At 53.8% G+C, this 12,470-nt stretch overlaps 1 protein-coding gene across 1 annotated transcript; it reads left to right on the top strand.

The window, feature by feature from the left end:
* The first annotated feature begins 1,111 nt into the window (after nucleotides 1-1,111).
* LOC132910809 (protein Wnt-1) lies at nucleotides 1,112-12,157 on the top strand. The gene is made up of 4 exons (XM_060966842.1): nucleotides 1,112-2,462; nucleotides 5,490-5,752; nucleotides 10,674-10,948; nucleotides 11,034-12,157. The coding sequence occupies exons 1-4, from the start codon at nucleotides 2,257-2,259 to the stop codon at nucleotides 11,589-11,591; spliced, it is 1,302 nt and encodes a 433-aa protein (XP_060822825.1). The 5' UTR covers nucleotides 1,112-2,256; the 3' UTR covers nucleotides 11,592-12,157.
* Nucleotides 12,158-12,470: the final 313 nt, after the last annotated feature.

Below are 12,470 nucleotides of genomic sequence, written 5' to 3'. Positions count from 1 at the left end.
CGCTTCTCTTCTCGCATTCCGTGCCGCGTTCCCACACACGCATGTGTGCACCTCTACCTTTCGATTCGTACATTCTCGCGACGTCGAACAGAGGGAGACGGAAGCGGGCCGTGAACGGAGACGAACCAGCTGCGTCGGCTAAAGGGGAACGGGGACCGAGAGAGCCTCTCGACGGATGAATGAAAAAAGAGGAGAAAGGAGAGACGCTCCGGAGAACGGAGACGGGGAGGACGAGGAGAGTGAGAGAGCGTCGCGGCGTTCGTACTCGGCTGCAGCCGGGAAGGGAGAGAGAGGCGAACGGGGAATGAGTAGCAGCACGATAGTGGGAGGGGGGAGAGAAGCAAAGAGAGAGAGGGTGATATCTGGGAAGGTTTTCGGAGAGTGGGAGAGCTTCGACAAAAGTTCCTTGCGCGATGACCACGAGGAACGTAGTGGGGAACTCGACAGGCGTGGCCTTGATAAGGACCGCCCGCCATTTCCCCTTGAAAGCCACGTGCTAGACTACGTGGAGCAGAGAGAAGAGACGTCTACCAGAAGCTGCCAACTTCATCTCCTCCACGGGTTTCACTCGCGATCGAACAACCCTCGTGGAAAAACGTTCGCCGATCTCGTTTTATGACCGACGTTCATGTCGTAAACCAACGTTCGAGTTCTTCTTTGCTGTATATTCTATTGAAGATCGACGTCCAGCAAACGATCGCCGAGGAGGAGGACGCTTCGCCCAAGAGTGACTCGAGCGACGAAAATACAAGGGAGAAAGAGACGCAACGCGAAATCGAGGAAACGAGGAAGTGGAGAAGCAGAAACGAAGAAAGAGAGGATCGGAGAATCGGAAGATCGAGCGGAAGAAGAAGGGCCGGGGTCGAACGAAGAAAGGCGGGGCGAGATTCGATCGGCGTTGGGGGGTCCGGCTATCGAGCGGTCGAGGGGAAACGGACGCCGCTGCCGGCGTCGCGCCGAACGACGGAGTAGAGAAGAAAACGGAACGGAAGAGAAGCGAAGAGCGGAGAAGAGAAGACGGACGACGAGAAAAGGGAAGAGAAGGGTAAGGAAGAGACGAGAAGAGAAGAGAAGCGAGTAGAAGAAGAAAGGAAGGAGGAAGAGAAGGAAGCACGGTGCGTGGAGGAAGAGAGAAGGAAGGAGTCGGCTAGGGGGGAGAAGAAACGAGACGCGTAGAGGAGCCTTGGGGTGGAGAGGGGAGAAGGTTCCGTTCTCTCTCTGAAGAGAGATCGGCTCTTCCGCGGAGGAGCGCGTGCAGTCGCTAGCCGAGGCCTATACTTGTCCGTCGAAGGGTATTGGTTCTCCAAGTCGGTACCGTACCCCCCGAGACCGGGCAAAAGAGAAGGAAACGACGAGTCTCCCCTTGGCGCGTTCTCTCGCGGGTCGACGCTCGTTCGCTCGCTGCTCGCTGCTCGCTTGCACGTAACGCGTTTCGTTCGTTGGTCCTTCGGTTGGTTCGGCGATTCGTTGGTTCGATCGGCCGATCGGTCGATCGATCGCGCGCGCACTCGTCACGCGGCAACTCGCCCTCCCGATACGTGATAACACCGAACAAGGACGATCGTCGTTGCTTCGTTTCGCTGCACGACGCGAGACCGGACGACAAGACACGAGACGGAAACGCGACGAGACGCGCAGCAAGACGAAGGAAAAGAAAAGAGGAACGATCGAGTATACGCGACAACGACACCGACGACGACGAAGGATCGAGACGAACGATTTGAGGGTTACCGGCCTGCTTACAGGTTTTAGCCTGTTCCGACGGAAAACGTCGATGAGGGTTGCCAGGTATCTTTCGGCCTTTCCGAGCTTCTCCCACCACCTCTGATTCGGCGAGAACTCGGTAAGGGTGACACCCACCCCTCGAAAAAAAGCCCTTCGGGGGGTGAGTTTCCAGCACTCGACGTCATCTGGCCCGCTCTACCGTCTACAGTTGCCCAACGAACGGTCGCTCGTTGGTGTCACAGTCCTTGCGATCGAGCTGCTGCCATTGACAGCTGACCGCTTGTTGCCTACGCTTCGTGTATTCGATCGGGATACCGGCCGCTGTGGACGACTCTCTCTCCTTTCTTCCGGAACACGGAATTTTCCGAATTATCGTTCTGGACGATGGTTTGAAAGTTCGTCCAACGATCATCGACCACGTGCATCTCCGTCTTCATCGAGTGTGTCCACGACGAACGCTTACTATGTGCGCGACGCCGTTTCCGAATATTATCGTGTGATGTTCGCAATACGGTGAGTGAGCATTGGTGCATGGTGTTTCGCCGTTCGACGAAGCTCGACCAGAATCGCGATAGGATCTGCGCGCCGCGATTGCATTTGATCGCGAAGAAGAAGAAGAAGAAGAAGGAGAAGAAGATGAGGCTTTGGATGATCATCGGCGCTCTGGCGGTGGCGACACACGCCTCCATCGCCGAAATTACCAGGAACAAAAACCGTGGCAGAGGATCGATGTGGTGGTGAGTAAGGAAAAACTTTGGATATTAGCTGCGTAGAAAGCGGAGAAGGACGACGTGTCGCCACGCGCATGACAGGATCGACGCGACGGATCGACATCGACCGCGCCTCTGTCGCGCGATGGTAAAAAGTCAAAAGGGAAAATGGATTTTCGCGTATTGGCCGATGTAACCTTTGGAGGTTAATTAGGCGGGCCGGCAAGAGCCGTGTTAACACCTGTCTCGCGTCTTTTATCGAGCTAACGGTGGCAGCGACACTCGCGCGCCTTCTTATTAATTCATTAATCATAAGTCTCGGCTCGTTCGTTTCAATCCGCCAATGATTTCTCATAGGTTGAAGCGCGCGCACGACGCAGGAACAAGAAAACGCTGGATGGATATTAGATAATGGCTAACTTCATTAGCCGGGTAATAAATAACGTTGGCGGTGCACGACTGAGCGAGCGTGCGTGCGTGCGTGGTTGCTCGCTCGCAACCGAAAGAGATAGCCGCGGAAGTATCCGCATAACGATAAAGTGTCGGCGATAAATCAGCCGAGCTCGATTGCTTTTCCAGTCGCGTTGATTTAGCACACCGCCACGCACGTCCGCCACGACGCGCAAGTAATTATTACCTACGAATTAATTAATCTAATACGACGGTAAATTCGCGTGGACGCGTACGACAACCTGCTTCGAATTTCGCAGTCGAGCGTAATTTATCGCCGGGGACTTGTCGGCGAAAGGCGGATTGACTTTTCGGTCGAATTTACATCTACGAGGTCTCGTCGCCGTTTCTTCCATAGATATCGTTGGCAGATCGGTAATATATTTGCCGGTAACAGGGTATTACTTATCGCGTTAGCGCACGTTCCCGCTAGCTAGACGAAACGCGTGACAACGATTCTGGGTGGTCCCGTTCGGCCGTTCGACCGCGAGCAGTCGACACGGAGATACGCTCGATCACTTGAAAAATCAGACGATTCGCGGGAGTGGAGCAGCCGCGGGCGACGTTAAGTCGGTCGACGGGACGGAGTGAAAAAGACGTCGCATCGTCGAATGAGAGTCATGACGTCTCAACCTGGTTCGCGACATCGTTCCAGATGCGATCGCGATCCCATCGGTCGATATACGTGGTTCGACTCTCGAAAGAAACGAGCGTTTTCGAGTTGAGAATTCTTACAGACGAAGGGAGAATTAATTCAGCGATAATCGCGCGAATTTAATATAGCCTTTTGTCACTGGGAGCGCGTGGCACCGGATCGTTATTAGCCTTCGCCGGTCGATAAATTATTTTCGTGGTGGTGGCGTGTCCGCTGGCAGAAAACACGTGGACAGGCTAGATGGAGAGAAGCGAGGGGGAGAAAGGGCAGAAACCGGGCAGGATCGTTGAGAGTCGTCCCTGAGCTTTCTGCCCGACGTAAATTACAAGCAATAGATATATCCTAACCGGTCCGGAGCGCGGCTTATTTATGGACATCGCTTATCGAATGCATCGTATAAACGTTCCAGTGAGCAAGCGCGCGCTCAAACCGGCGGATTCGTCGCCGCGTTCGTGGCCAACGGATCGAGCACGGTAAGAATTTCGCGCATCGACGAAAGGAGATTACGGTTGCGGGAACGAAAGCAATGGAAAAAGACGCGAATGCCGACCACGATGACGCCACGCGCTCGGTATCCAGTCTCTCGAGTAATTATCGCGCGTGCTTCGTCCGAGATTCCACCGGATTTCGCTCGACTCTCCGCACCCTGGAGCGAACGCGAGCCGCTGCTTGGACAGAAGAGCGAAAAATCGGTCGAGCAGAAGAGCCGGATCGCGTCGAGTGGCCGTCACCACCGGCGTAGCCAGTTCCGGGGTGTTCCGCGTGCTCGCTGCTTTTACGAGCGGTGTATCGCGATACCGTTTATTTACACTCGCTGGCACGCTGTCAACGAGAGATCTCGGTCGTAGCCAGATGGGTTTTCGCGGTATGGTATCGCGCGGTCTAGCTACTCTAGACTGGCTGGTAGGCTGTCTCTGCTAGGCGTCAAGTAACTCGTTGACAACGGACCGTCGACGGAAACTCGAACACAACGATTAGCTGTTTATTGTGCGCGGCGACGACAGATCCGATCCCTACCGGCGCGAGCTATTTTTCGAATCGGCGCGATGCTCGGTCGCGTAAAACGCGCTCCATTCTCAACTAGGAAAAATAACCAAGCGTGGCTGCGTCTCGCGCGTAGCGAAACGGCAGCCTCGTAAACGAGCCTCGTCTCCGCCAGTGAAGATCGTTGCCGGCGATTTCGAAAAGGTCCCGATCCCGCCGCGTGCGCGCACGCCAGACGTTTCTCTAAAGTTTGCACGTTCTTCCCACGAAGGGACGCGGGCAGACCGCTCTCGAGCGTTTTTCTGCGCGACGCTCGATCGATCGAGACGCGAATTCTTTCGCAGCCAGAACTCGCGCGGCAGCTTGATTTATATATACGCGGCTACCGTTGACCGAAACTGTTGAACCAGTTTCGTCTTTCGAACTAATCCTTCTCCGTGCTCCTTCCCCCCTTCCTCCACCCTGTTCTCTTCTTTACGTTGCTTCCCTTTCCGTCTCTCTCCTCCTCTCTCTTCCTCCCGCTCTCCAGCCGCTCTCGATATACCGTTTTTACGCGTAAACCAAATTAGCGTCGAGCGAACGCACGAGAAATATCAATGACGCGCGATCTCGACCGTGAATCGCGGAACGGGCTATTTCGCACGGTTCGCTGTACGCGAGAACCAAAGTATGTCGTGGTAAAACACCGCGTCCCGCGGTTTCACCGTCATCGTCCGCTGTCAAAACTCTTCGTTAACGCGATCTCTGTTTGAAAGGGTGTCTTTCGCGCGGCGCCTGTCGGCTTCCTAGGCCAGGCTCCGTCCCTCGATCTCGCTCGATTCTTCTCCGATCCACTATCCCGAACAGGATTAGGTCGAAAGACTCGAGAGGACAGTCTGACACGTCTCTCTCTCTTTCTCTCTCTCTCTCTCTCTCTTTATCGAACGACAAACTAAACGAAGCGATTCGTTCGCTTTTCTTCCCAGGGGAATCGCCAAGGCAGGAGAGCCCAATAATTTTTTGCCAATGTCCCCGGCCTCTCTTCACATGGATCCCACAGTGTACGCGACCTTGAGGAGAAAGCAGCGCAGACTGGCCAGGGAAAACCCAGGAGTTCTAATGGCCGTGGCTAGGGGTGCGAACCAAGCGATCGCCGAGTGCCAACATCAGTTTCGCAATCGTCGATGGAACTGTTCGACCAAGAATTTTCTTCGTGGGAAAAATCTCTTCGGCAAGATCGTCGACAGAGGTAAGCACATTTCCTTTCTCTTTGCCGCTACTTTTTCTCTCTCGACCAATCACCGGTTTCGTTAATTACCATTCGAAAATTATCAGCGGCGCGAGTCTCGCTAATTGGCATCAAAAGATATACGTACCTTCGCTCTTAACGATATTCGCGACCGATCACGAAATTAGCAAACATTTTTACGAGGCTCGAGTCCTTTCTTCTTTCTCTTTCCCCTCGTCTCTCTCTCTCTCTCTCTCTCTCTCTCTCTCTCTCACTCTTCCTCCCTCCCTCTCTCGAGCCGTGGCTACCACTCGGACTAGATTCGAGAAGAATCGAGATTCGCGATAAAACGGCCGCGTCCATATATACATGTATAACGGACCATAAGGTGGACTCGTTCCACGTTCCAAAAAACAGCCCATTGTCCGTGGTCGTCTCCGACAACCGGTATTCCCGATAGAGATTTACAGAAGACAAGGTTTCGAGGAAAGAGACCGAGAAAAAGACGAGCTAGTGGAGGGAAACGGAGAGAGGTTTCTGAAATCGCGGTCGATGAATCTGTGATTTCGTGGCGTCGATTCGCGATCAGCTTATCGCCGCCGCGAGCGACCGCGCGTCGGTCGAAGTCATCGGATCCGATAATCGCGCCGCATCATCGATAGACGGGACGATCGCCGAATAACCTATACAAAGTGGTCGAGTTTCAACGCGGTAATATCGTTAGTCGATCGATTCGTGAAGCACCGTAAAACGCTAACCCTTCAGCCGTGTAATTAAGGTACAAGCGTAATTAGATTACGGTTCGTTAGTTAGTACGCGATTAATTTCATCGTAGCGTAAATCGGTCACGGATACGAGCGGTCGAGTAGCGCGTTTTTTCTATCTCGAATGGAAACGCACGTGTTTCGTCCGGGCGACGGATCAAAGGGTTTTGCCAATCGGCCTGGCAAAACCGCGGACATCGGCTATTTGAAATTCGGCGACGGGAACAGGGGTGGCCAGGACGGCTGGACCGGAAGATTATTCCAAGACGACAGGGTGTCCGCTCGGAGGGTTGTAGCGGAAACCGGTGTGATGGGATAGGGTGAGGATCAGGATCGCGGAGAGGAACGAGGGGATCGAAAGGGGCGTGCCCTTGGTCCGAAGGCTCCGGGCACGTGCCCTCACCGACCAGATGTATGTTTTGCAACCTGATAATGGACCTTCTCGTACCAGTTCTGGCTCCCCTGCGGCTCTTTTAGATCTCGTCGAGGCGATTGTAAGCCGAGCTTTTTCGCTCGGCCCGCTCCCGCCCTATTACGTTCGGTGTCCCCATATGGCCACTTATCGCGCTGGTAAAACCGAAAAAGAAGCACGGGATACAAAATAGCGGAGAGGAAATGGATCGGAGCACCGTAACCCTTGCGCGACGCCACGCATCGACGCGCTCCAATACGTCCCGTGTCTCTGTCGCCTAATCGGAATACGGTCCAACGGGAATCAAATTTCCCAACGTTTTTGCGACAATCGAGTTATCCATCGATTCCTGGATGCGGCAAAAAACAGAGCCTCAGTCTTTCACCCTTTACTTCGACTCGATCAGGGAGCACCAGTTTCTCTTTCCGATCGCGATCCGGTCTCTGTCCTTTTTACCCGAGATTAGATCTGCTCGGGGCAAAGTTCGCGTTTGCGCCCGCGAGGGGAAACACAGCTTTTTCAAGAGTAGATCGTTATCTTTGATCCGTAATGCTCGTGCGTACTCGTCGTATTTAGAGATCGAAGAGGGGATCTAGCGCAGACTGGTCGCCGCGCGACGACCTAAACCGTCGTTTCCGGATTATGCAGGGGGTCGAACGATTACACACGACGCGTGTGCTTTTCTTCTCGTTTTTCATCCGATCTCTCGTTCCTCTTTCTTCTCTTTTAATTCCTCTCGACCATGAACGAGATCCGTTCGATTCGGTAACGTCCGTTCCTCGAGACTCGAACGGCAGAAATATCCCGCGCGTGTCCAACCCGAAAGAACGCCGCGATACTTTTGGAGGCGTTTGTACTCGATATTATAGCTGGTAGTGAATAGGTTCGCGGCCTGTAATCATTTCGCCGCCAAGAGCCACCTACCGCATCGGTGTCTACCCTCGGTTTCGTCGGTGCTCCTTCTCCGGCCACGGTTCTTCTCTCTCGTTTCCCCTGCGGCGCGCATCGTTCCGAGGTGTCGGCCTCGCGTGGATTCCGAGCCGAGCTCCGTGCTCGTCTAATTGCTCGGTAAACTGCGAATCTCGCGAGGCCTCCGTGCTGGCCTCGCGTTTTCCCTCGATTTCACGGATCTCGCATCGAATTCCGCTCGGGCAGAGAGCAACGCGGAACGAAAACGATCAGAGCGCACGAGCGCGCTCATGAACGACGATGCATCCGGTGCACTTGGCGAACTCGGAGATCGAGATCGAAAGAGACGGAGAGAGAGGATGGTGAGGATCGGGAGGCCATTTACAGGGGAAATTCGCGATCGATATCGGAACGGCGTGGCGCGCGAGCGTCGCGTCTTATACGGAGACCCGTCATCGGGTTTTTACGACGGCGTTACGCCGCCATAAATCGCGGCCTATGATGGGCTACATGTGTCGACGGCACGCCACGATTTCTTGCGAAAACGTGAGCCGCGAGCCAATGGGCCCGTTGCCCCTCATCGGTCCTCCGTGATTTTTACATCTTGTTTGCTTCCACGCTTCTCGGTACGAGTTCCCGCGGCAGTTCGCGGCCTATATGGCGATCGCATTTTCGCACCCCTCTCCACCCCCCTCTGTGTCCCCTTCGTCCCCTATCCTCCAGCACTTTTGCATTCAAGCGATGCGAGCTTGTCGATGCAGTTTTTCGAAGATCGACGTTGCTCGTCTCGACCAATCACGCGTTCTTCGCCTCTCCTTCTCTCTCTCTCTCTCTCTCTCTCTCCATCTACTCATCTATCTACCCATTTATCTATCCATCTATCTATCTATCTATCTATCTATCTATCTATCTATCTATCTATCTATCTATCTATCTATCTATCTATCTATCTATCTCGATCGTCGTCCGACTTCCTGCGGATCTTCACGGCGGTAGCAATAATTTCCGGCGATTTTATCTTTCTGGAATTTCAGCACGGCCGTGGACAACCGTCGTAAAGCCACGTCGCTATGTCACTCGGCTCGATCTCGCGTCGACGCCTTTTTAGTCTCAAGTCGAGAATCTCGGTCCTTCGAATCCTTTCTTGCGCTCGCTTTTTGCAAAACCGCGATCGCGAAACTCGACTCGTCGCCGTGGATTTTCCTCCGGACGGACAGGTACGGAACGACCAGATGCGCAAACGAGCCAAAACTTTCCAGCAATGCGTCCGACTGTTTGCTCTACGGCAAACGAGCCGTTCCTCCACCTTGTTCGTTCTATTTGTACGGGCCGATAAAGCGAACGTCAAACCGTTTATCGCCCGTCGAATGACGAAACCGTGGTCGCACGCTACTCGTCCACGACGACAAACAATGGATCCCTAGGGATTATTCAGAGTCGTGCTTTTCTCTTTTTGCTTCGCCGCGTTTCCCTTCGTCCTTTTCGTTTTTTCTCGAACCGTGTTCTCTTTCGATAACGATTTTTCGCCTGAAAAGCCGTTCTCGCGACTCGTCTCGTAACCTTTTATCTCGACCATCGACTATTTGACGATCATAAAATCGCGAAGAAAAAACGGTTACGATAAACGCTCCGAGTATCCCGATGATTTCATCGTCGACAACGCGGCTCGTTCGTACGCGTTCATAACGGAGCGTTTTCGCGAGAAAAACTCCCACCAGCCGTGTAATCCTTTCGTTATGGCAGTCGGAGATGATGAGGAATAATATCCGTAACCGATGAAATTTCGGGGAGACAGGTCGAAGATCCGGCGCGGTAACGCGGTGGAACGGCGTAAATCTTGCGTTGCCTCGCCGTCGGCTGTTCCCCGTGTGTTACCTCGAGCCTGGAAAGGACCATCGCTCCCGTCGACCACCGTTTTCGCCCCCGGTCTTCGCTTCGGATTCGGGGATTAGGAAAAATCGTTCCTTTCTTTCCACCTCTCTTCCTTACCTCGTTCTATTCTTCCCCTATTTCGGCGTGAAGGCTGCTTTCCTGGTTCGCATGGACCGCGTGAACGCGAACGTTGCCTACTGCCGAGTGACAGCCCGGCGCGGAAAACACTCGTGACGAATTCGGATCTAGCTCTAAAATTTGATGCGCTCGATTATGTTTCCAATACCGGTTTCTTTTCTTCCACTCCGGAACCGTTTAACGTCTTACTTTGTTCGACCACAGATGCTTCGACCTGACCATCCTTGAGCGTATGCACTTTACCTCGTTCACGTATCGATACAGCTCGTTCGAGTATCGCGCGATAACTCGGTGTTATCCGCGCGGCCAAAAAAGTGGCAATTGGCGAAACGACTCCTCGGATCGGAGGCAGCTCGCGGTGCCTCGGTCGGCTGGCCGCAAAGGTGCCGGCAGGCACCTGCGCCGTATGCAGATAAGGTCGAGGTGCCTCTCGGGTCAGCCCACTCAGGGTTAAGGTCGCGTTCCCTTTCTTTTTCTCTCTTCCTCCTCGTCCCGTTCTCGCTCCAGCCGCTCATCTCCGTCCCTGTCTCTCGTTGGAGGAGCGAGTGGCGCGTTCTTTTCCCTCGACCACGTCGTCGTGGGTTCCTTCCACACCTGTGCGGAGTGAATCTCGCGCGCGCAGGTAGTCCACGCGAACGGGCAAGGATTGAGACGTTGCCTGACGTCACCGCTCGCCTCCCACGTTCGCCGTCCGCCGTCGCAAAAGTTTCGTCCGCTTGATCGGCAGCGCGATTTCTCCCTCCAACGGCGCGCTTCCGGCTCGATCGGTGGACGCGCAGCAGAACAGCGGAGAAAACGAATGGGAGGAATCGATTCGACGGACATTAACGGTGTCGCGTCGTTACAGGTTGTCGAGAGACCGCCTTCATCTACGCCATCACGAGCGCGGCCGTGACTCACAGCATCGCGAGAGCGTGCAGCGAGGGCAGCATCCAGTCGTGCTCCTGCGACTATACCCACCAATCGCGGCCACCATCCGGCACGCGGGATTGGGAATGGGGTGGCTGTTCGGACAACATCGGCTACGGGTTCAAGTTCTCCCGCGAATTCGTCGACACGGGGGAGCGTGGCCGAAATCTTCGCGAGAAGATGAATCTGCACAACAACGAGGCCGGCAGAGCGGTAAGTCTTTCTCCCGTTCTCCTCTCGTCCGACCAACCAATTTGCTTCCAGACTAGAGAAAAGAATGTCGTTTCGTTTGTCGCAGCACGTGTCCTCGGAGATGCGGCAGGAGTGCAAGTGCCACGGCATGTCGGGCTCCTGCACCGTCAAGACCTGCTGGATGAGGCTACCGAATTTTCGCGTGGTCGGGGATAATCTGAAGGATCGGTTCGACGGCGCGTCCAGAGTTATGGTGAGCAACTCGGATCGGGTGCGTGGCAACGGGAACGCGATCGTGAGCAATTCGGCGAGTAATTCTGTGCACGGTCATCGGGAGGGTCTGGGTCGTCGACACCGGTACAACTTTCAGCTGAAGCCTTACAACCCGGAGCACAAGCCACCTGGTCCGAAGGATCTCGTTTACCTGGAGCCCTCGCCGCCGTTCTGCGAGAAGAACCCGAAACTTGGCATTCTCGGCACTCACGGTAGACAGTGCAACGACACGAGTATCGGTGTCGACGGCTGCGACCTGATGTGCTGCGGCAGAGGCTACAAGACGCAAGAGGTGACGGTCGTCGAGAGATGCGCCTGCACGTTCCATTGGTGCTGCGAGGTCAAGTGTCAGCTCTGCAGAATCAAGAAGACGATACACACGTGCCTCTAGGCCTTTCTTTCTCTCCTCTATACTCGGTCCCTTTTCTCCCGAAGAGACTACCTCCTTCCTGGCGAAGGACGTTTCCGTAGTCTCACGTGGATCGCTGGATCATCGACGTTGTCGAAGAGGTGGCACGGATGATCCTGCCGCGAACAACTCTGCGTTCAGTTTCACGCGTTCAGGTTGACCGAGCCGCGCGACGGAGCCTGCAGTACGAGCGGGTTGCTGCCCCTTGTCTCCCAGTATTACGCGAAACGATCTAAGCCGTATATTTATTACGACGTTACACGGACGCGTACTAAAGACTGAGACGGCGAAAAGAATTGTTATCGGATCGCGATCGTAATCTTAGCACGTTAGACGTAATAATCGGCGAATTGTCGTTGCATTGTACATACGATAATCCCTCTTGTTCCCCGTTTCGCTTCGAATCGCTTCGCCACGCGGCATCTTCTTAATTTTAGGGAGAACGCGGGACCGCGAGATTCGTTACACTCGTTATTTATTCCGATCCTTCGGATCGCGTACTTGTATATATGCATAGATCATAGGTATATAAATACACAAATTTATATGCAGATGTATAAATATATATATATATTTTTTTTTTGAAGATCGCGTTCGTCCAAGTGTCGCGCGAGAAGTCTGTTGTAAATAGTCGACACCGTTGAGACGAAGCCCACGCTCCGCGAGGTGCGAATAAATTATTTTTATACGTCTCTTCCTGTTAACTCCTTACTTTTGGATTCGCGCGGCGCTGTCACGTAGAATTAGAAAAATCATTAGCCCGGTGTTAGACGACTTGACCTCTATCTCCGAGCAAAGAAACGGTTTTTTACGATACTTGTAACGCACAGTAGACTTTTTTACTTGAATCTTTGTAATTTA

The sequence above is a fragment of the Bombus pascuorum genome, chromosome 9 (genome assembly GCF_905332965.1).
Source record: "Bombus pascuorum chromosome 9, iyBomPasc1.1, whole genome shotgun sequence".
In the NCBI taxonomy this organism is placed as follows: domain Eukaryota; kingdom Metazoa; phylum Arthropoda; class Insecta; order Hymenoptera; family Apidae; genus Bombus; species Bombus pascuorum.
The sequence above is the reverse complement of the archived record's forward strand: the minus strand, read 5'-3'. Positions and strand labels throughout refer to the sequence as shown.